This window comes from Pleurodeles waltl, chromosome 11 (genome assembly GCF_031143425.1).
Source record: "Pleurodeles waltl isolate 20211129_DDA chromosome 11, aPleWal1.hap1.20221129, whole genome shotgun sequence".
NCBI lineage: Eukaryota > Metazoa > Chordata > Amphibia > Caudata > Salamandridae > Pleurodeles > Pleurodeles waltl.
Genome location: NC_090450.1, coordinates 527,742,269 through 527,766,600, shown reverse-complemented (window position 1 = coordinate 527,766,600; position 24,332 = coordinate 527,742,269). Strand labels below are relative to the sequence as shown.

The following is a 24,332-nucleotide window of genomic DNA, read 5'->3' as shown; positions in this document are numbered from 1 at the left end:
TCACGATTATTCAGTTCCAATGCAAATTCATCACCATTCAGCAAATGCGTTTAAACCCTTTTACATTAGGACTTTTTCAGGGACAGTAAAATCAAGCAATTACATGATTGCGTATTGCTTTATTCTTCACTTTTGTAAAAGTGCATTGGAAAAGAGGGCAGCCTGAAATTTGTAAAGTTGATTTGTCTTTCAGTCTTTTTGTAGAAATACTGAATGTGGTGGACTGTTAAATGCATTCTGGAATGTTATTGGTGTGCGAGGCATTTATGCCACAAGTTGCCAATGTGTAATTGGTCATTGAGCAATTACTGATTATGCAGACAGAATTCCTACCACCTTTTGTGTAACAAGGCCCTGTGTATTTTTAGAGGTGATGGTTTTGGTGTCGTAATTGCGTTATCTGCTAAAGCCATTGGCAGGTTGGACTAATACCTAGCCGTTGATTTCCAACTTGATGCTTCCCTTCCGATGGCATGCGAGTGTGGATTTACTGGCGTGCAATAGTCATCCAGAGGTGTTCTTTTTAGGAGTACTCTAATGCAGGTCTTTGGCACTGCTCGGTTCAACTTTAATCCCACCTTTACCTCTCACGTGAATTCAGCTAACAAAAGCTTAGCCTCTGCAGGTGGGAGGGTGTTGAGGGCTTAAGCGTAAACATGTGCCCAACCTTTGATATCTTGCTCAATTTTAATATCCGCGCCCACTCTTATTTCGGTAAATTGATGTTGATGCCTGAAGGGCATCTCAGTCGAGGATGTTGGGATTCAGTCCTATTTGCTTTTAGGAAGTGTGATTACACATTTAAATCGCTGCTCATGTTAAATGATTATTTAATTTTATTTTACCAATTAAACATGTATTAAGAGAAAGATTTAAACTCATGAGCTATGGCCATGCAGCTATACTGATCGGATGCCTGGCCTTACCGCAATTCTTTGTGTTTCAGCGGAAGAGAAGGTTGCCTTTGTGAACTGGATAAACAAAGCTCTTCAAGATGACCCTGACTGTCAGCATCTTATCCCCATGGACCCTTCCGAAAATAGTCTCTTTAGGTCCCTACGGGATGGCATCCTTCTATGGTAAGTCTTAAAAAACATCATAGGTGCTGTGATTTATCTGTGTTTTTTTGCCATGCATTGTTTACATTCCTACTCTTTTTTTTGTTCATACAAAGGTATCTCCTTCCATTTGCCCTTCTACTGATTACAGGAAGACAAAGCCTCCCTCATTAGGACCAAAAGTGAGCTCCCAAAGATTCATGCAGTATATTGGGTTGCAGCCGCATTCACGGCCTAGTTCACAAAGCCATTTTCAGCCATACAAAAGAAAACGGCAGGATTTGTGACATGGCAGCCATTAATGCATATATGTCTGCATAATAATTACCACACAACACCCTAATATTATGCAAGGATAAATGCCATGCAAAGGTGGCAAAAGGGACTTTCAGCGTAGTACATATTGAAAGTTTGTGAACGCATACAGATACAACAGTTTGTGAGCATTCTCAAATTTCTTCCGACCATTTCCTACCTTGGAAATTGTCCAAGATTTGCTCCTGTCGAGAAATGCAAATACATTCCAATTAAGAGTCAAAAGGGAAGCAGAACACTCACAATCCTTGGGGGTAAGGAAGAAACGTTTTTGCCATTGAAAGAAAAAAAAAATGAGGCACTGACTCTTCCCAATGCAAATTTGTACAGTGCATAAAGTTCACATTGTGGAACTAACAATTTAAATAGGCCACATGACTGTCACAAGAGTGGGTCTGGAAAGCTGTGGCTGGTGCAGTTTTCCACTTAATATTTATGAATGGTCTAAGGTCCTGAATCTACACTGTTGTGTTGTAGAATATGTAAAGATGTAGATTTAGAACTTGACATTTGACTCCCATTAAATACTGTATATTAAACTATCAGATTTTGAGCAATTAAAGCACGTGTTCAAATGTTGCTTCAGAAAGTGCCAAGTGTGGAGAGTTATAAATAATGAACATTAAATTGGTAAAGTTTCAAAAACTGAATCAGCTAATCAGATGTTTGTAATTGTCTTTGATTGTTTTAGGTTCCTCAAATATTCTTTAATGGATGACCGGATATATTCATTAATGGATTGAATTGGACTTATAGCTATTCACATATGTGTGCCTCACTGTTTTTTTCTTTCCTGGTTTAACTCACTGGTCTTTTATAGGACCAGTGTACACACTTTGGCAGCAGGTGTGATATAGTTTGTAGAGCACCATATGTAACAACATTGTAATCCGACAATTGGGTAGCGATGTGCAACTGAGATAGTCATTTGTTGCCTTTTTTTCTCTCTTAATGGTCGTTTGTCTAGTGAGTGGGTTTGCTGTCATCTCTGAAAAGAAGAAACTTTGATCTTGTTCCTTTGGGTGTGCAGCATGTTTGCAGATCCTGTAAGGATTAGGTTGCTTCTTGTACTGTTCATTCTCGTCGAGTGATTCATTTGGTCTGGAATAGCACAAATGTTGAAAAAAAAATCTTCAGATCTGCATACTTTCCTTCCCCAACAGCAAGATTCATGGAAAATGGGCCTCTCTCTTGAGAACTTTTGGCAGGCCAGTGTATCCTGCCAGGTGAGGCATGTTCTTACTGCGCCCTTCCTGAGGAGGGGTGTTCTTTTTCCTAATCGATTTCCAGTGAAGCAGATATTATTTTGACCGTACCCTACTCTTAAACATTTCCTATTACCCCTGTCTGTTAAGAGGTTACAGAGTCTTTGCAACAATCATGCCTTCAGCATTCAGGGGAGAAAGGTCGCACAGAGTCTCAGGAGGAGATGTCTACGTAGGGTTAGAACATTTCTTTTAAAATTGAACATTGTTGTTGCATGGCATTCTGTTTCACGTGTATTCAATGGCACCTTCCCTATTATTTGACCTTCGAGTAAGGTGAAGACCTTCGCTACACAATGTCAAGGTTATCACCCGTTACTGTAGAAACAGGTCCCACACCTTTCCCAAAGAGCTCAGTCTGCGCCTCCTCCTTAAGAAAAGGATCCTTGTCTCCTCTTGCATTACCTGATAGCAGCATATTATCACAAGCGATAAACACTAGAGAGCCTAAAAACACTTGGCTATGCGCCAAACTTTAAAACACATAAAAGCAATCATTGTTAGCATTCGAGTAACGCTTGACCCCAACAGGATGATAGCTAAGTGCAGTTGTAAGTGTCCATCTGAGATAAATGTATAAGTATCTATAGGTGTGTGCCTGTATGGCTCTACTAAATATATATATTCCAGAGGCACAATTTATTCTCTATAGTATGAAATGTGAGCGTCATACGAAAGGCCCGTTTTGCCCCACTTACATCAAATTTTCCAGAGCAAAAAAGCTACACACTCATTTGGATTTCGCCAACCCAACTTTGATGCAAAACAGTCCACCACAGGAAACTATCTCCATAAGAAGAGAAAATAGCTAGATGAAGGAGCTCCAACTTTAGTTATATGGTGTGGATAGCCTAATTTGATGGCTTTTCCCGGTTTGATGCATTTTTATAGCGCTGTGGGGAGGAAAACCATTGCTTGGAATAGTTGGAACATTTCACAAATATGAAAAATATCCTTTGGCTGAATTTTATAGGTGTCCACGGATTGTGAGGTTTCATTCAACCGTCCCCTGGCAGAAGTTCTCTTCGGTGATATGGCTTGGAGGATGAAGGTTTCTTCCAATATGGAGTTCCTTACCTGGAGTGTGTCTCCAGCCACACCTGTGTGTGTCTACATATATCATGGGTTGCCTTTGCAGCATGTGGTGCTTTGATGGTTCAGGTATTACAGCTCTAGAAGTAACCCAGTAGTGATGTGGTTGTGTTGGATAGCCTTGTTTTGAAACCTGACAAACTTCTCAAAGACAAACAGTCTTTGTAACCTTTTATTCAAACTTAAGCGAGTGCACCTTAGAGTAATTGTTGTGTGGTGTTTGATGCTGAGCTGCTCTTGTTTCTGTCATTTGATGCCAGGACTAGGATCGGATTGTTGAGTCTTTTTTTTATAATCTTTTTTGTCTCATTGCACTTGGCACTCAAATGTCCTCATCCCTCTTGTTTTTTCTGAGCTCTCATACATGCCTTCTTTTTCCTGTGTAATGTATTTGCATGCTTACTTTCATTGAGAAGAATGGTTCTCTTTTCCTGAGTTCCTCTCATTAGTCAATCTGTCCTGGTGGTTTATCATTTCCCACTGGACATTACCCTTAATTGTAATTTATCCCGAGCCTCATGTATTGTAACATTGTGGTTCCTAAAGGTGTACCGTCAGGTTATCTGCGATCAACTACTGCCAAGCGGGAGTTGATTTAGGCTGAATGGTGGGTTGTGCCTTTGTTTTGCTGAAGGCAAAGGCTGTCTTTGGCTCGGATTCGTAATTTATTTTTCACGTGGTGTTTTTATACAGTACTTGTGTTCGTGAACGCTGTGTGTGTTCTGTTTGAACCTCAGACTGCCAGCCAGAAACGGCAGTGGGCCTGCGATGACAATACAGAGTGTAGAGGTTGATCTGACTGAAAGCTGTTCTTGGTGACAGCAGTCTAAGGGATGCTGACATTCCTCTAAGTTTCCTGAGAAGCCTTAGTGCAGGAGGTGCAGCTGTATTATTTTAGCATTACAGACCCACTTGGCACCCCTCTCAGATTAAATTATGAAAGGGCTCCGAGACACCTAAAATGTGAATTTAGTGGATACAAAATCACTGCCCAGTGTAGGCCATTAGCAAAATAATTCTATTCTAAAATGTATAGAATATTTAGGAATTCTGTGAGCTTTGGAATCGTATCCTGTCACTGACGATCTATACAATATAGTGGTTTTTGTTTCTCTTAACTGCAGGGTAAACACAGATGTACGTAAAATCCCCTAAAACTCCTTTTGTATTTGAATCTGAATTTCTTGGAATCAACACTTAAATGAATGTCCACCGCCCAGGTAAGCGGCAGAACTGGTTACCCAGGGAATTACCAGTGGGTCACTAGGTCTAACTTTCAACATTAGAGTTGGGTATGGTGTCTACGTCTTTCACAGAATAGCTAGTAGGTAGGGTTGAATGACTGTGGGGCCATCATTCCTTTATTGCCTTAAACTGCTTTGAATTATTAGGTTCTCAGCTCTGTAAGTACAGTCTTCAATCCGGATTCTATTTCTGTAGGTACTGACATGATTCAACTGTTAGTTTTATAGTCTTAGGTAAGTCACAGATGCATCCAACGGTAAGAGATTCTTTAGTGGAGGCTCCTTTGACACCAGCCTGGATAAGGAGCATCGTAGGCCAGAGAGAAAGCTTTATGTAAATAGTTTGATTTCAACAAAAACACTGTGTTGCACACACATACCAATGGAGTGCATAGCCTTTTTTGAACTGTCTATGTGAATGGCACAAATGCATATGATTTGGATTGGGTAATTCAGAGAAGGCAAAGTGTTCCTTCCGATGACCTTCTTTGATTAAACAATATCTTTTTCTGGCAGCTGAATCCTCAACTTGACATAATGATGTGTATTGTATGGTGCAAAAGCCTCCTTATAGAGATCTGGAGTAAAAGTGATGTCTGCCTTTGTACTATTGGTTGTGGGTTTAAAAAAAGTAATAATAAAATAGTGTGTTTTAAAAAAAAATTGTAGGTTGCTCCTCTGCCACCTGTCAAGTGGATACAGTGGAGGCACTTGATGTGTGGTGCAGTGGCTACTGGTATCTATACACATGTATGCGGTGACAAGTTCAAAGTCTGGTGTTACTGCAACATCTGTCTTATTGACATCATTACATTAATTTCTGTAACAAGTCGTTAGGGTGACTGAGCCTGAGATGACTGGGACCGTGACATGAAAAGTGCAGTGTCAGATTTGATTATGGCAGAGGGAAAGATGTAGCCAATTATCTCAACGGGTTCTCTGCAAAACTTAAACTCAGTTGCAAAGTAAGACCAAACATAGTTCTAAAGGCACCCATTACACAGCTGGCGGCTTTTAGAGGGGGTCTAGCTCTACCAGAATATACCTAGAGAGCCGTGGGGGGGTGGGGGGGAGCTCAGCCATCCAACTGCACCAGTCCATGTCTCTTGAAACACCTTTTCCTTCTGCTCCTTGCTACTGTCTCTTTTAAATGAAAACTATGGTCTTCTTGTCTCAGAACCCACTGACTTCATGAAAACTAACAGCCACAGATGACGGATGAGAAGTAGGGATGATGGAAGAGAAACAGGGATGGTGGATGAAAAGTAAGGATGATGTATGATGGATGAGAAGTAGTGATGATGGATGAAAAGTAGGGATGATGTAAGATGGATGAGAAGAAGGGATGATGGATGAGATGTAGGGATGATGGAGGAGAAGTAGGGCAGATGGAAGAGAAGCAGGGATGATGGATGATAAGTATAGATGATGTATGAAGGATGAGAAGTAGAGATGATGGCTGAGAAGCAGGGATGAGGAGGGAAGAATGAGGTTGTCCTAAAATGGATGCTGTATATGTGGCACATCAGGTTTGTCATCTTGGCAGTACATCAGGTTTGTCATTAGGGTGGAAGACATAGGTCTCTGCCTCTGCTGAACTACATCATCCATATTTCTCATCCATCATCCCTACTTCTTATCCATCATACATCATCCCTACTTCTCATCCATCATCACTACTTCTCATCCATCATGCATCATCCCTACTTCTCATACATCATCCCTACTTCTCATCCCTAATCCCCACTTCTCATCCCTACTATTCATCAATCATCCCTACTTCTCATCCATCACCCCTACTGTTCATCCTTACTTCTCATCCATCATCCCTACTTCTCATCCATAATACATCACCTCACTTCTCATCCATCATCCCTACTTCTCATCCATCATCCCTAGTTCTCATACCTCATCCCTGCTTCTCATCCACACTTCTTTTCCATTATCCCTACTTCTCTTCCATCATTCCTACTTCTCATCATTCCTCCCTGCTTCTCACCCATACTTCTCATCCATCTTTTATCATTCCTACTTCTAATACCTCATCCATCATTCCTACTCCTCATCCATTGTCCCTACTCCTCATTCCTCATACCTTACACATTTTCAGATTTGTGAAACACGCCATGACACTGATTGGTTGGCAACAGCCATTCAGAGTTATGTGAGAGGCCTGCATTCTATTGCACTGAAAATCAGCCTTCCCAATGCATGTGCTGGGTGATGACGGAGGAGAGGAAATGCAACTGTGTGTTTGTTTCCAATTAATTCAAGGCCGTACAACATTTCATTTTATTTAACTAAGTGTTTTCCTATTTACAAAGGCCTCTGCAGAAAGCTCTGCTGGTTTGGGAAACACAAGGAGCCCGAAGTTTGGGCCACAAATCAACTATTGGCGAAATGGTTATACAGTTCATCTACAGTTTAAGGAAAACCTTTCGTCACCCAGCACATGTAATGAGAACACTATTTTTCAGTGAAATAGAATGCAGGCCTCTCTTATAGCCCTGATTGGCTGTTACCATTCAGTCAGTGTGAAGGTGTGTTTCACAAAACTGAAAATGTGTTGGTAGGACTGAGGGATGATGGAGGAGGAGTAGAAATGATGGATAAATTATGAGAAGTAGGAATGATGGAAGATGGATGAGAAGTATGGATGAGAAGCAGGGATGAGGGATGAAAAGCAGGGATGAGAAGTAGGGGTGATGGACGAGAAGCAGGGATGATGGATGAGAAATAGGGATGATGGATGAGAAGTAGGGATGATGGAAGAGAAGCAGGGATGATGGAAGAGAAGCAGGGATGATGTATGATGGATGAGAAGTAGGGATGAATGATGAGAAGTAGGAATGATAGAAGAGAAGCTGGGATGATGGATGAGAACTAGGGATGATGGAAGAGAAGCGGGGATGATGGATGAGAAGTAGGGATGATGAATGATGCATGAGAAGTAGGGATGATGTATGATGGATGAGAAATAGGGATGATTGATGAGAAGTAGGGATGAGGTATGATGGATGAAAAGTAGGGATGATGGATGAGAAGTAAGGATGATGGATGAGAAGCAGCGATGAGAAGTAGGGATGAGGAGTGAGGAATGAGGATGTCCTAAAATGGATGCTGTACACATAACCCCAGTGGATCCTCTTTCATGGGCGTAATGCATGCCCTGATTGTCATTGTTCTAGTCCATCCTTTGTGTGTTTGTTCATTTACTTGCATTTGATTTGCATAGAACCAACCTAATTATATACCGGTGGACCACTGTACAAGACAGAGAGTTATACAGTCAGGTCAGTATGAAAGGGGGATGTGGAAGTTTAGCCTACAAATCAGGAAAACATTTGGAAACAGCTTAAAGGAGGGAGTACTGAAGGGGTCAGTGCAGTCTGGATAGGAATGAAGCGGGAGATCCTTTAGGGGATGGGAACAAGAAGTGTGGATTCGGGGAACATGAGCAAAGGTTATTAAAGGTGGATGAGAAGCAGATGCTGAAACTGAGAAGTAGATAGAAAATAAAAAACATGCAAAAAGCGGAGTCTAATGGAGGCTTCAGTCCCTTGGAGCAAAGTAGAAAAATGCTTGGTGTTAAGCAGTGCCAGAAATTAAACCGAAAGCAGCCTTGTCAAAAATGTTCAGACAAACTTACCTATCTTCCTTTCTTCACTCCCTTCTCCTTCCTCTCTTTTTCCCTTCCTTGCTTCCCTGTTCTGGTTTTCAGTCCCACAATGTTGCTGGTGCACATCAAGCATGTTCCACTCAAAATCGTGATCTTGTAGATCTGTACAGGTACAGTAGGGTGTTTAAATTGACTGCCTTCTAGATTTATTTTGAGGTTTTAAATGTCATGTAGTGGGCAGCTGGATCCAGTGGAGCTCTCTGTAGTTTGGTGGCCTGCTATCATACTATTTTGTACGATCTTTTTATTGCAAATTGTACAAACAAAGAGACAAAAACAGGAAACAGAAAAAAACACTGTAGCATCCAGACCCAGCCATTTGATTGCAGCTTCCCATCATTATAAAAAATCCCCCCTCCCACCCGTCCCCCTGCAGATCAACAGGATCCATTATATTGTTAAGTGTCCCCTGTGTCGGGCATTGCGACCCGTGCTCTCCATTGGGGCACAGAGCTGCTGTCATACTTTTGAAACGTTTGAAATCGGTGGCTGCTTAGAAGACGGTCTTCTATGGAGTCAAGTTGGGCCTTGTGAGTGACAGCCAACATAATATTATTTCCATTAGGGTGGGATGGTCATCTCTGTCTAGTTCACAATTTGTGCCCTAAAGCTTATCTTAGTGTCTGGGTGAAGCCCACAGACTTGCAGCAAGTTATGAAGTGAAGATGTCCAGGTTCATCCGCAAGAGTCGTTCTTATAATTGTTGTTGTCTGATGCTGGTGATGAATACAAATTCTATTTTCATGGGGTTCATCTTGAGGTAGGCTTTGGACAGTGCTTCTTGAATGGTAATGAAGCAGTACTTTAAATCGTCATTATTATGGTAAGAGGAAACCTTCTGGAAGAGTTGTGTAAAGTCCTAATATTGGTGAGTACTAATTCCCCTTGGTGTTCTCAAGGACTTCATATATGAGATGAAGATCTCTGGGCCATTTCACTTTTTTATTAGAAAAAATATTGTATGAACGATGTACCTTGTTCACAGTTGCATACTTAAGTCAGCCCATCAAATTAAGCCTATTTCACCTCCAGCAAACTTAGCCAGTAAACGCTGGCTTGTACCATACGCAACAGCTACAGTTTGCAGTCAGAGCATCTCCATTCCTATAGATACACCCCTGCAGTTAGAAAAGTAAAGTGGCAGAAGCATGGCCTTTCATTAACGGCAGGTGAGCCTCGCACTATCCACTCTTGTGCTTGCCCCATCCTCCCTCTCTTGGTGTCTGTGCAACTCATGCCATAGTGTCTTTTCATAAGGCAAGCCCTCAATCACTTCTTCGTCATAACTACTAAAGTAACTTAACTGTGTTCCCCATTCTGCCACTCACAGCAACTGTCCAACTTTAGTTAAAGCATTACTGTTACACATTCCTCAGCATCGCCACAGTTGAGACCCTAAGAAATACTTTACTCCCTTCAGCATGTAGTCATTAAGTCTGTAAGTCCTTTTTCACTCCTTAGTTTGCTTTGCTGTTGTCTGCATTGTTGATTTGGATGAGCACTTTTTGCATTATCAGGCTGGATAACTGCTGTTATTAATTTACTCTGCTATTCTGCGCTTTATTGAGCCCTATTACATCTGCCCGCATCATTCTGCAAAGATTTCTACCATATAAATTATTAACTAAATTTACCACAAATTGCCATCATTTAGTCTGACACTGCCTGTTACAGTCTACATTATCGGTCTACATTATTAATCTGGTTCATTATAGTATGCATTATTGATTACTGTTGTAGTCTGCAGTCTTCTTTAGCCTTGAATTTGAAACCTGTGGCCAATTTTGCTATCTTGGCTTGCAGCTGTTGACCTTACTGATTAAACTAAATGCTAGCTACATTGTTAGCTTGGATTTCATTCTCATCATTAGTTGGGTGTAATGCTGAGCATTGTCATTAGTAAAGTTAACCCTCTACTGCTTACACTCTTCTTTTTAAATTACAGCTTTCTGCTTTGTAGGACTGTCTCATGTTGGATGATCAATATAGACTGCTGATAACTACATCCCTGATTTAGAGTCACACTGTTTATACCTTCAGTAAAGGTGGACTGCTTGTGATATTCATTTTGACTACTTTAGATTACTACCTTTTACAACTGATAGCCCAACTATATAAAAAATCCCCAAAATAGAAATCTGCTTGTGAAAAATTCACAATACTTCCCTCCCTCAAATGGATCACTGACACAGTATAGGAATCAACAATAATGTACAACAAAAATACTGTGACAAAAATAATCGTTTACAAAAACATTTGCGCCCCTATCCTTATAAGAGTAAGTACAAAAATATAAAAACAATTAGCGTTTCACATTAATATGGTTAAAAAAAAACATACAAAAATATTGTTTCTTAATACGCGTTTAGTTTAAAGTAGTAAATCTTAAATATTTTAATATATACATTAATATATGTTAAATAAATCTCATTATTATTTGATACTTTATATATGTACATACACAGACATATATATGTATGTTTACACATATATATATATATACACATTTATATAGTTAAATATATATATGTATATAGTGTAACACATTTATTAAAAATATATATTTTACATTATATTCATTTTTTGTTTCATTCTTTATATTTAGTGCTATAAAAAGCACAATATATAAATATATTTAAATGAAACAAAAAATAACAATTCAATTCCAACATCAAATAAATTACCAAAATAAAAAATAAAAAAACCAAAAACACATTTACAATAATATTATAAAAAATTATAAACAAATACAAATATCAACACATACTATAGTATTACAATTATAAACAACAGTAATAATAAATTAAACTAATATTAGGAATTTAATTGGAGTCTAGGAATAACAGATCTCCTAGTCCCACTCCAGTGTATGAAATAGTACACAAAGTGTAGCATTTCAGAGGGTTTAATTACATTATTAGAACTCCAAACAGCGCAACAGTAGGGAAAGCCTTAGACTTCGGAGGGGTTAAATTTACTATTTGCACTTCAGTGTGTCAATAGTAGGGAAACTGCTGGACTTTGTAGGGGTTACACTTACTATTCCCACTCTAGTCTAAGCAACAGTAAGGAAAATGTTGGACTTCATATGGGTTATATTTACTATTCCCACTCTCCTCTAAGCAACAGTTGGGAAAGCGTTGAACTTCATAGGGGTAAGTTTCCTAATCCCACTCCTGTCGGTGCAACAGTAGAGAAAGCGTTCAGTTCGGGAGGGGTTAAATTGACTGTTCCCACTCCAGTCTAAGCAACAGTAGGTAAACTACTTCACTTCAAACACATTACATTTTTGAATAACTGCATTAATTCAGAAAAATATAAAACTTTTAATATAAACATTATTATTTAAAATAATATGTGTATAAAACAATAAACCAATTTATACATTTCATAAACATTTAATAAATTTTCAATTAAAAAATAATGGCTACTGAATTTTTATTTAAATAACTTGCCACCCTATACTGCTACAATCTAGCAACCCATACCTAAAATATAACTAAAATAAATAAGCACACCACAATATACATAATTGATAATTAATTATATAACTAATTAATAATCCATTGTTAATTACTTAACTTCCCACCCAAAAACCCTACAAACCCAGCAGCCCACACCTAAAATATAACCAAAATATATAATTATTGCACAATTTACATAATTGTTAATCAATGAAATGTTTAATTATACAATAATAATAATTATTTTTTAATTATTCCGTAACTTCCCACATTGTACCCCTACAAACCTAGTAACTAAAATATAACTAAGATAAATCATTATTTCATAACGAACACAATTAATAATCAATTCAGTATTTGATAATAAAGTAATAATTCACAGTTAATTAATTGTTACTTAACTTCCCACCATGTACCCCTAAAAACCCAGCAGTCGACACCTAAAATGTAATTAAAATGTATAATTATGACACAATTTACCTAACTGATCAATTCAATAATTATTAGTAAACTGAAAATTAATTGTTAATTAGTACCTAATTACTTTCCCAACTCATATCTCTACAAACATAGCAACCCACACCTGAAGTATAAGTAAATGATAGCAGTACTATATAATATGCATAATTAATACCAATCACACACTTTAAATTAATAATAAATTATTACATACCTCACTTCCTACCCTATTCCCCTACAAACCTAGCAACTTATAACACTATAAATTGATATTAGCAATTAAATAAAAAAATTGAAATCACTTAAAATTGCAAGCTTTATTCAACAAATTAATAACAATTATGCAAACAATAGTAACATTAAATTTATGTAGGAACTAAAACGCATTAAAATAATTAAAAACAATATTCTTTACAGCTACGTGATTGAAAACGATATTATCAAAAATATTCTTAACAACTAAATTACTTATCTGAAAAAACAATATTTTTGACAAATATATTTCTGCATCACAGTATTTTTGTATCAAAATATTTTTTTAAAATTTCTGTCTCCCGATACTTACAACTCCATATCTAGTCCAAATACCCACTCAGACACTGGATTAGACCCTGCCAATGTTGTTATCGTCTCCATTTCAGACTCATCAAATTCATGCAGAGTTACAACAAACACATTTGTCTCCTTTTGAGCAGTAGCCCCCACAATTGGCTTGCGCCTGCATTAGTGACACCACATGTTTCTGCGTACACCTTGTGATGGCCCAGTTGTCCATTCTTGTCACAACTTACACACCAGTGGTTCTGCTGCTATGGTGAAGAGAAGGGGGAACAAAGGGCAACCCTGTCTGGTTCCCCTCTGTAGTTCCCAATCTGCTGACATATAGTCATCAGTCCTGATTCTGGCCAGGGGTTATGTGTACAAACTGTGGCCCGAAGATCATAGTGGTAACTGTGGCAAGCAGGTATTGCCAGAGCAAATTGTGTTGAAGGCATTCTCAGTGTTCAACAACAGCAAGGTTCCATCCCCACCATCCGCTACTGCACACATCACATGTGTCAGTCGCCTGTTGTTCAATGCTGTGTGCCTATTCAGGATGAACCCATTCGGGTCCGGTGAACTAAAACAACTATAACCCGTCTCAGTCATCGCACTAACAATGTACCAACGAAAGTCACAATTCAACATTGGGAGTGGCCTATATATGCTTGACCGGCCATGGGATCCTTACCTTGCTTGTGTAATATTATATTAGTTGCCTCTCTCATGGTTTTGGGGAGCACCCCTCTCACCAGCGCCTCCTGGTACACCGCTAGAAGTTTTTCCGACAGTATCTCCACAAACATCTGATACCACTCTACTGGAAGGCCCTCTGGCCCCACGGTCTTGAATGTATTTAAATCTCATATTGCCTCCTTAATCTCAACTTATATGATTGGTGCCTCAAGTAATTCCCACTGTGCCTGCGTGAGACTATGGATCAATCATTAGTGCTTGCAATACCGGAAAGTGCCTTATAGTATGAGTAGAATGTATTTTTAATTTGCCCTTTCCCTCTGTTTGTTTCATACAGCTGTGATTGTGGCTGATGTCTGTTCAACTCAAGAGCCACAATAGCAGTGTCCAGGGCCTCTCCTACTCCCGGTGAAGCAATTGTTTGTACCACATATATGTAGCAACTCTTTAGCTGCCATTTTACGTAGGATTTCCCCCCACAATACCTTCTTTTGCCTATTCATCACAGTTCATGGGATCAGGCTCATTTGCAGTGCTTCAAGCCTCCAGTCAAGAGTATTAATATCCCTATTCAGTGCGCTTCTGGTAGAGGTAACCAGGGATCTCACCATGCTTCTCATATACACCTTCATTGCTGCCCATTTAGTGCTCCTATCTGTGGCAGTGTTATCATTTTGTCATGTAGCATGGAGGCATGTACTGCGTCCCGCAGGATTCATACTGGCAATCGCCATGTGGGGATCTGGGCCTGGTACTGGTGACAATAATATGTGATGGTCAGTGGGGAATGATCTGAAAGGGACCCCGTTAGTGTAGAAAATATTTTCAATTTTGTGTGAGTCCTCTCTAGTTATTAAAATGTAATTCAGTCGGAAGTATGTGTGTGTTTCCCCTGTGTAATGTGAGTATACCTAGTCCAAGGGGTTCTAAGCACGCCACACTTCTACCAACTCTAACGTTGCAAGGAGATGGTGCAGGGAGTCCCTCGTTTTTACTTTGTGTCACAGATTGTGGAATGCGATCCAGCGAGGACACAATTGAAGTCTTTCAGCCAAATCATCTGGGTTCCCAAATATTTACCTACTTTAAGGCCAATGCATAGTACAAAATCAGCATCATTGACATTGGGAGCACAGAGACCCACCAGCACAGTGTCCCGACCATTGAGATTACCATGCAGTACAACATATCTCTCTTCTGTGTCACTTTCCATGGAAATTACCTCAAATGGTGTCCGGGGTGATAGTGTCTGGGGTGCATGCCAGATTCCAACTCTCCTGGCATGAGCACTGTAGTGAGCATGGTAGAAGATACTCTTCCATTTACGTGTCACTTTTTTCACCTGCTCCACCAGTGAATATGTCTCCTGGAGGCAGGCCACCTGCATCCTCGCTCAAAGCAAATAAGCTCCCGCTCTGGCTCATTTCATATAGTTACTTAGACCTCGGACAATCTAGGTGGTCATTTTAAGCTGCTGCCCGATATCTGATGCCCAAGTCTGGTCCCCTTCCCGCCAGTAATACAACAACAATTTCAGCCCCCCTTTGTCATGATGCGGTTTATTTGTTGCATGCATACTAAAACATTGAAAAAACATATGGGGCCGGATCGGCAGTGGTTCATGTGCACACGGATAGGCAGACCCCCTTCAAAAGGCATGCACCCAATGTCATCTGAATTACTGTAATCTCAGTTTAGTAAGAACTATCAAAACAGCTAACCAGTCAAAGCCCCCCTTTTTTCAACAACAGTGACTTACAATACCAGTGGTGTGCGTAGGCTGCTCCAGCCCCTAGTTTACACCCCACTCGTGGAACTCACTCTAGGGTGGATCCACAACAGGTATCCATTGTGGTCCTCAGGACAGGCCAGTCAGTCAAGAGCCAATCAGAGGGCACTATAACATCAGTAGGCTGCATTCGGGCACCCAGTGAATTGTCCGTAGCATGAGCTTCTGGAGATCTTAGCAAGCTGTCAGCCGACTTTTGATGCCCTCTTGTCCATTGTGTCTGACTAGTCCCAAGCTTGTGCCGGATCTGTGAAAAAGTAGGAGTTGTTATCATACACAGTCTGTAACCTGGCCGGGAAGAACATAATTTACTTCAGCAACATTGCTTCACTGCCTCAAAAGATCTCCTGATCTTTTGGACCTGGCGAGTGTAATTGGGGAACAACATTATATCTGCATGTCTATGCATAGAGCCCCTCAGCAAGGTACCTTCTGCAGGATTACATCTCTATAGTTTAAAAGTCTAAAGATGACAGTTCTTGGGGGGGCCGTTGGGGTGGAGGACAAGAGGGAACATGGTGCATGCACTCAATGAAGAAATAGTTTGACAATTCAATTGGCTTCAATACTGTTGTGACCCATTCTTTCAGGTAGAGATCCAGATATTCCCTCCCCGTGCTCTGTGGGAGACCCATCAACCGAACCTTATTGCAGCAGGATCTACCTTCTGTATGTTCCACCCTGGACTCCACAAAATGTTTGCACTGATTCAGAATACTTATGACTTGTCTCAGAGCTGTCACTGTCTTGTGCGTCTCCTCTGCTTTGGACTCCACCAGCGAGACCCTATCTGCTAAATTACGGACATCCGTCCGCACTAATCCCAGGTCCACCGCATCCACCCTGGCCTGAAGCACTTCTGTCAACAGGTGGCGGTGTCTGGGCCCGCTTTCCAACAGGCGAATCCGCACTCAGAGGTGCAAATGACCTGGTGTATTTGTTTATGCTTGCCTAGGTGGTTGTGGAGCGTTGTTGCCTGTCCTTTTCCATGTTACTTTCCCTCAATAGTAGTGCACAGGCCAGTGCAGCAGAGGGCCGTCTTTTCTGACCGTGGGGGCACCCGGGTTGAATCTGCCCGACTGGTGTCCTCAAAAGTCAGCAACACCTACAGCTCCGTCGCTATGCTGAATTCCCACAATGGCATCCCACAGGTACAACATTGCGGAGCCCCCTCCCCCCACATTAGCCGGCAACACTCACAGCTCCAATTATAGTTCTTGGGGAGCCTCAGTACCCCTCTGTGCACATCCAGCAATGTCTCTGGTCGGAGGCAGCACCACGTTTAGGATGCAGTTATCATCGGCATGTGCTGAATTTATTAAACTCCCCTGGGGACTTCCATAGTCTACCAGTGCCTCACACAGGGCTGTAGTCACATTTCCCTAGAGTCGCGGTTTCCCAGGCAGCTCCAATACACAACCCTTACGTCATTGTCAGGACCTTGCTCATGCTCACGAAAGATGTCGTCCCGGGACCCTCTCTGCGACGTTTACCTCTTGTCCGGACCGCCGCTTCCCACACCGTCCCTTCTCATCAGGTGGCCCTGCTGCATGCTCCATCAGCTGCTCCTGTGCGGCTCTCACCCCCACCAAGCAACGCCTAGGATCTGCAGGGATTTTGGCTTCAGGTGTCCAGTGCGGCCATTTTGTCAGCAGGCTTCTGGTCTCCAGGCTGCAGACACAGATGACCGCCCAATCTCGGTTCACACATCCGAACGGGTCAAAACTGTGAATTGCCAACAGTCTTAGATACTCCCCAAGACGAAAGCCTGATGTGCTTGCTTGCCGGATAGTTGAAATGGATTATTAGGGCCTCAGGCCAGGAGGTCACACAGACACATCTTTAACGCATTGCACCTGGTCACTGCTCCCTCCCCCCCAGGCTACTTGTAAGTTGTGGAAAGAATAATAAATCTATACTTATTTACATATAGTTACATTCACAATATTATGGGAGACTGTATTTTGGTCATAATATTTGGGTATTTGATATTGTGATGAATACTTTCTAGAACAAAGAACAGAACTAACAAGCTGTTGGAATCCGGAAGGGGAGTGAAGTCTTCCACTTACATCTACTCAGATTTTATGCGGCCGTACGTCTAAAAACTCTCATATCAGGATGAGTTGGGTGTCACCCGACTGCCCAAAAATCAACCTATTTCTGATTCTCCATGTGGCATCTTTTCATTGGGGGGAGGTATATAAAGTGTTATGCAAGGAGCAGAGAAACAGCAGATTTAAACAAAGATTTCTGATGGTAACGTATTGGTAGGAGAATGTATTTTGAATACATGTGTCACTGTCCTAGCCAACACAGATCCACGTATATTGGACTCTTTTTTTGTGTGAAGAAACTGTTCATGCAGAAAGAATGACTTATACATCATTAAATTTAATCACACTTGTCTGTACCAATAGGAATGCAGATGGTCCCGCCACAGTAAACTGTGACTCGGTTGATGGAAAGAATCTTAAAAAATATAAAAAATGAAGGCCTCTTAACCACGCCCTTCATGATCAATTTCTCTTGTGATTTTACATGTGATGTCATGGATAGTCTGAACCATGGAATTAAATTTGCGTGGGAATCTGAGATTTAGCTAGCCTTAGATAAGCAATGAATATTGATGTTATTGCAGGAAGTGCTTTAAACACAGAAACACACGGTGCGATATACAGTGATATGTTCAAATACCTGAAAAGGGGGAGGGGTGTGGATTAACTGCCAAAGATAACAGATCTCTTCACTACACACCATTGAAATCCATTGCTTCACTACACACCATTGAAATCCATCGCTATCTTGCAGGCTGGCGCCCTCCCCCCCACCACTCAGGTGGCAGTGCACCCTCTGACAAAATTGGGAGCCATCTGATCACCTGAGGAGTGAACCCCTGAGAGGTGGGCATTGGTGGTGGGAGCAACCGGTGCCCTGATCCTTACTCCTGGAGGGAGAGCATGGCTGAGAGAACGATGTGATACCGCAGAGCACCCTGACAGAGGGGTTGGCCCCTGAACTTGGGGTGACTACCTGGGGCTGTTGAGCAGCCAGCTCTACGGCCCCCGATGGTGGACAAGCTGAATAGCTGCGGACGGAGCAGCCTGAAGATCAGGCCTGGCAGAGGATACTGAGATAGGCACGCCTGGGTGAGTGAAGTATGAAGCCCATGATTTCAGTGGCCAGATCTGGTTGCAAGAAGCTAAAGGGTCCAACCGAGGGGAAGCAAATTGCAGTGACTGGTGGGGGACTGGTAAAGAGTCCAGAACACCTGGTGTAGCCTAGGGGCTTGACCCGAAGGAGAGGGTGAAAGTAGGTGGGCCTGCAAAAGAGAAGCACAGGGCCTGTGAGTTCAGCGACCAAACAAGGCCACGGAGAGGCTCCAGGGAATGGCTCTGGTACGTCAAACCCTGTGGTGGCCTAGCGGGGCAGTCCCCCATCTCCCCACAAGAGACTTTAAATTGGCTTACCGGGCGGGAGTGACAACCCCTGGACAGATTACATAGGATTAGCTGAGAGCTCCCACACGATCCACAGAAGAGACTCTTCCCATGCCTGGGAGCAAATACTCCAGAGACCAAGACGCCAGTGGCCCTGTGTCTAGCTGTGTCCCGTCCAAGGTGGTTTGGGTGTCACTGGTCCTCCGCCCCTCGTCCCAGGTGGGGAAAGCGTTGAGACTTCTGAAGCTTGGAAGCTTTCTTACTAAACAACACCACAGTTATTGGCCATCCACCTCAGGCATAAACCCCAGGGATAAACCCCAGGCAATTGACAGATTCACCAAACCAACAACAACCATAGACACTCAACCCGCCGGACCAGCGTACAAGTTGCTGACTCCACCGCGGCACACACATCATTGATCCTATAAGCCATACAGGACATAGGGCCTGATTCTAACTTTGGAGGACGGTGTTAAACCGTCCCAAAAGTGGCGGATATACCACCTACCGTATTACGAGTTCCATAGGATATAATGGACTCGTAATACGGTAGGTGGTATATCCGCCACTTTTGGGACGGTTTAACACCGTCCTCCAAAGTTAGAATCAGGCCCATAGTGTTCCCTGGAAGGGAAGACCAGGATACTTAACATTTACCTCTCCCTGCTCCGCCAAAACCTGCGGAATACCAGAGACAGAGTCAAAGTGTCCAAAAGCTGGATCTCAGAAAACAAAGATTTGTTTGCACCTGCCAAAACAATCTCGAAGTGCTCCAGACGGCAGTCCGTCAACTAGAAGCTCGACAACAACAGCACCACTCCTTCCTCATTGTAAAACAGAAAGTGAGAGACATGCAGATCAAATTCATGTTGCTCTTCCCAGCCCACCTCATGGTCTTCTTTGGGGACAAGACTCTTTTCTTTAACTTTCCAGAGAGCTCATGGCACTAGGCCGAGATCCCACCTGGGATGAATGTCAGGATCGGCTACACGTGGACGATGACCTTATTTTTCTAGAGATTCCATCTAAATTCAGTCTCTGGGCACTCCAGATTTTGAGAGGGAGAGCTACACTGAGCACCAGGTAAACCTATCTAAATCATCAATATACCTCATCTGAGAAAGTTCCCTTCACATGCGGTGGGCCATGAGGCTATGTGTTATCACATTAAAGCAAAAAAAGTACACTGTTCCACAAAGAAAAACCTAGTAGAATACCAGGGGCGATCCAAATTCTTCAGGAGCAAGAACCCTCATGCATCACACTGGATGACTGGCTTCATCATTGGGAAAGCTCCTCGCCAGGCTGGTACTGCAATGCCTGACGGGCTCCCCTAAAAGGGGTGCTCTTAACCAAAATGCTCAGACAGTAGCAAAACGAAAAAGATAGATAAATGGTTATCAAGTAGGTACCCAATCCTTAGTACCCAAGCAATAATGGAGAGAGAAAAACAATTAAAATTGGTTCACCATCATAAAATATAGGTCATAGTTTTAATCAGCAATTGATATGATGGGGACCAAGGTTAAAAAACACAGAGAGGAGTAAAGGGTGAAAATAATGTTCACCTACTCACACTACAAAATGGAGGGTACAACCAACTATGGTCCCTCACCCTAACATGTCTACATGTTTCGCGTCTAAGTGGTCCAGCCAGATCCAATGACGCTTCATCAGGACAAAAAAACTTCTCCAAAAACTGAACTCAAGTAGTCAATAATGATTGAAAAAATTTGGTCACTTACTTAGTTCAACTCGTGAAATAAGGTTGCCCATCCCCAATTTCAGAATAGGGCTCAATAAGGATCGCTTGTCAGAGCAAGGACCTAAAATGTTTCAGTTTCCTCGTGTAGGCAGATTCACCTACCCGTACCGACGCGCGTCCTCAAAAAAATATGTGTTATCACAGACATGTAACATAGGGTATACATAAAATTGCTGATTGCTGGAGAGCATGGGTCCTAACCCTGCAACCGCAACTTGATAGCTTGACTAGAACCTTTCGGTTCTAGGTATCCCACCCTCTTTTCTTCATGGGCAGATCAGCCAACTTGAGGATGTTGACTTTTGGTAGCTACTCTACCAACTCTAAAACTATCCATACTCTGTCCCGGAACTCTTCTTTACCCGCCTCAGTGCACAGTTCTGGAACTTTATCTGGAGCCAGCGGGCCTGAATTAGTGGTGGTTCGGGTGATTCGGCGACATGGCCTATGCTTCAGAGGGCTGGGCTATTCATGGCACACCACTTTCCCACTTCCTACATGGAGGACATATCCTGAGGAGTCTACCCCAGGCTATGCTTGCCGTGCTTGAGACATGGGAAGACATTCTAAAAGCCATTGGTTGGTCCCAATGCTTCACACGAGAGACCCTCCTATGGGTGGGTACCTAATTCCACAGGTCATAGACCTGCAGAGTTTTAAGCTCTGGGATCTCCTAGGCATCTCCAACCTAGGAGATGTCAGCCAAACAACCAGTTTGTAGGTCCTTTTCCGACCTCCAGACAGAACACAACCTACACCTCAGCCAGTTTTACCAACATTTAGAGATCAGACACATGCTTACCCCTACATAACCCCTACATAACTATCCAAGATAGCTTACTAGAATACAGCCCCGTGGAGGCACAAGTATTGCTGTTAAATCAAGTAGACCACAAATATCGGCCATTTACAAGTCACTAGTAGCCCACAAGCTGGACACATGTACTACTCCATGAAAGGACTAGGTGAGGAATCTGGGGGAGTTCGTGGAGGATGGTTGACAAGAGGCACTGGTAGTCCCCTAGAAAGGTTGCCATTGCCTCTCAATTTCGGGCCATTCAATTGAACTATCTGCATCACACATACCTTAGAGGTGCTAAACTTATGAGAATAGGGGTGATTCACTCATCATTATGCTTAAGGTGCAAGACACAGGAAATAACCTTTCTGGAAAAAAGGTAAGGACTGATGACTCAGCTTTGAAAGACCGGTATAAATGGCTCGAGGATGTCCCCAGATGAAAATATGGAAAGAATGGACTTCTACTGGGGCATTCAGCTGGAGCCTGGGGGTAGATGGTCCTGGCGGTCAAACCGGAACTGATCATTGTTGAGATGGCTGGGTGAGATGAGGTGGAGGGTAAGAAGTGGGGCATACCTGGGGGAGGAGAGATGTACCAATAGTAATTTTTTTGACTGGTTGCAAGCTCATGTGAACTGCCTGATGTCTGCTGGATTTTGTTCTATGATAAACTTAATAAAAAGTGTTATTAAACAAAATCACCTGAAACACGCATTACAGCACAGCAGTTTGATGTGCACTGTCCTGTGGCTCATGAGTGGCTCGCTACTGAATTCTCGCACTTTATTTGTTGGTGAGCTGGTCCAGGGATCCCACAAAAAAATCTCCTAAAACCGGGCTGAATTTCCTTAACTTTGTCTTTGGTTCACAACAAAAGTGCATTTTCAAGGTAATTTAGCTCAGATGCCTATATGACTATTTTACTCTTACTTATATTGGTGTTAAATGTTTTTATTCCTAGGAAATCTGTGCAACTTTTCTCTGTTGCCATGTCACTAGGTTAAGTCTCAGTCAGTCATGGTGTTTTAGCTAACAGCATAAAGGTACCCTGGAACTTGAAAACCAAACGTTATATTGGGAAATTTAAACTTTAAGTGACAGTGTGTTTGTGAGTATTGACAAAGAAACAAGGATTGTTTGAAAGCCACCTTGTGATGTGGGGCAAGTAGACGGCTAAGAATCAGAAGAAGAGGATGGACAATTTAAATGCCGAACTTTTCTTTAACAGAGCCGCGTTAGAGCTGCATCCCAAAGTAGAAAAATGTGCAGCACGTTTTTCTGGAGTATTTATAGAGTGTCAACCTTGTAATTGTTACATCATTGGCCTTGTTGTGGCTTTAAAAGTTTCCTTTCTGCCTTTATATAGAAACAATAGCTTTCGTTTTCCTTCACCTAAAGTTGTGTATGATACTTTTGAAACTTTAAAATATGATGTAATGTGCTTTATTTTCAGCAAAATGATCAACCTGTCGCAGCCAGACACAATAGATGAAAGAGCGATTAACAAGAAGAAGCTGACGCCCTTTACAATGTCTGTGAGTACTGAGTTGGATTTCAGTTCTGAGATTGTCTACAATTTATGTGCTTGTACATTTTTAGTTATATGATAATAGTTATAAACATTTTGATAGTAAGGTCTGTATGCGGAACCTGTAAATGCCTGATATTGTTCATGATTTATATAAAAAAAAAACTTAACGTGGTGTACTGTAACTTGAAACTGGGGGCCTCATTCGTATTTGGGCAATAATAGTCAGCAGTACTACCTTTAGGATTTTGGGTACACTGGGCAATACGTACTTTGGGATATGCTTATTAGAACACTTTTAATTGTATTACCCATTACAGGGTATTTTGGCATTTTTAGGTTTGCATGATGCAAAACAATACTGAATATATGTTAACATATGAGAAGCAGGATCACACAAAAACAGTTGAAATCTGTCCTGTTCAGTGCCCCAGAAATGCTTAAGATGAAAGATAACACTGAGTAGAGCGAGACCAGAGTCAAGGGCAAATGAAGCAGAAAGGAGAGAGCTTGTGATAGAGAAACAGAAGTCTAATAAAGAGAAAGTTTAGCTTCTGGAGGGGGCGTTACCTGGGCAATTGCCCACTTCCCTCATGCCTTAAACCCACTCTGAATTCGGCAGATGTCTCATTATCAAATCCAAAATCAGCAGATGTCTTATCTCATCGGTTACACCACATCATTTGGAAGTGAAGAAACCATAGTGTTTCTGGAGATGAAGCCTCAGCCACCCCACCGTTGAACATGGCATCTAAGGGGGCCACTGTATTTAGGACAGCCTTTCCAATGCCATTCCCATCACCATTGTTTCGGGTCCCGGACGACCATAAGCACCATAGATGTCTGGGCTTAAAAGATGCTCTCATGTCATTCACGTGCTTGGACACAAATCTCAGTAAGTCATGAACATTGATTTTAATGTTTTCAAAGACGAAACCCAGTTTTGGTGTTTCTATGCTGAAAACAAAAAATGATGACAGATCCATAATACTGATGGCCGCAGGGAAGGCTGTTTGTAAAACCTTTCTTCCTGCAAGTGCCCCAGCTAAGTCAGGTTGGCAGAATTAACTTTAAATGTCTTTAAATTACAAAACATCCATATTATGATGAGGAAAACGAAATTTAATAACAGAGGAAGGAAAAGAGAGTACAAAAATAAGGTTACTTCCCCTTGTCCATCATAAAGGGTAAGAA

The 24,332-nt window shown here is 41.8% G+C and overlaps 1 protein-coding gene across 3 annotated transcripts in view; it reads left to right on the top strand.

Moving 5' to 3' along the window:
* The window catches only part of PLS1 (plastin 1), a 455,585-nt gene that overhangs the window by 346,254 nt on the left and 84,999 nt on the right, over positions 1-24,332 (top strand). For all 3 annotated transcript variants that reach the window (XM_069213917.1, XM_069213919.1, XM_069213916.1), the window contains exons 5-6: positions 947-1,079; positions 23,064-23,145. In XM_069213917.1, coding sequence (XP_069070018.1) covers positions 947-1,079; positions 23,064-23,145 — 215 coding nt within the window. The remainder of the gene's footprint in view (positions 1-946; positions 1,080-23,063; positions 23,146-24,332) is intronic.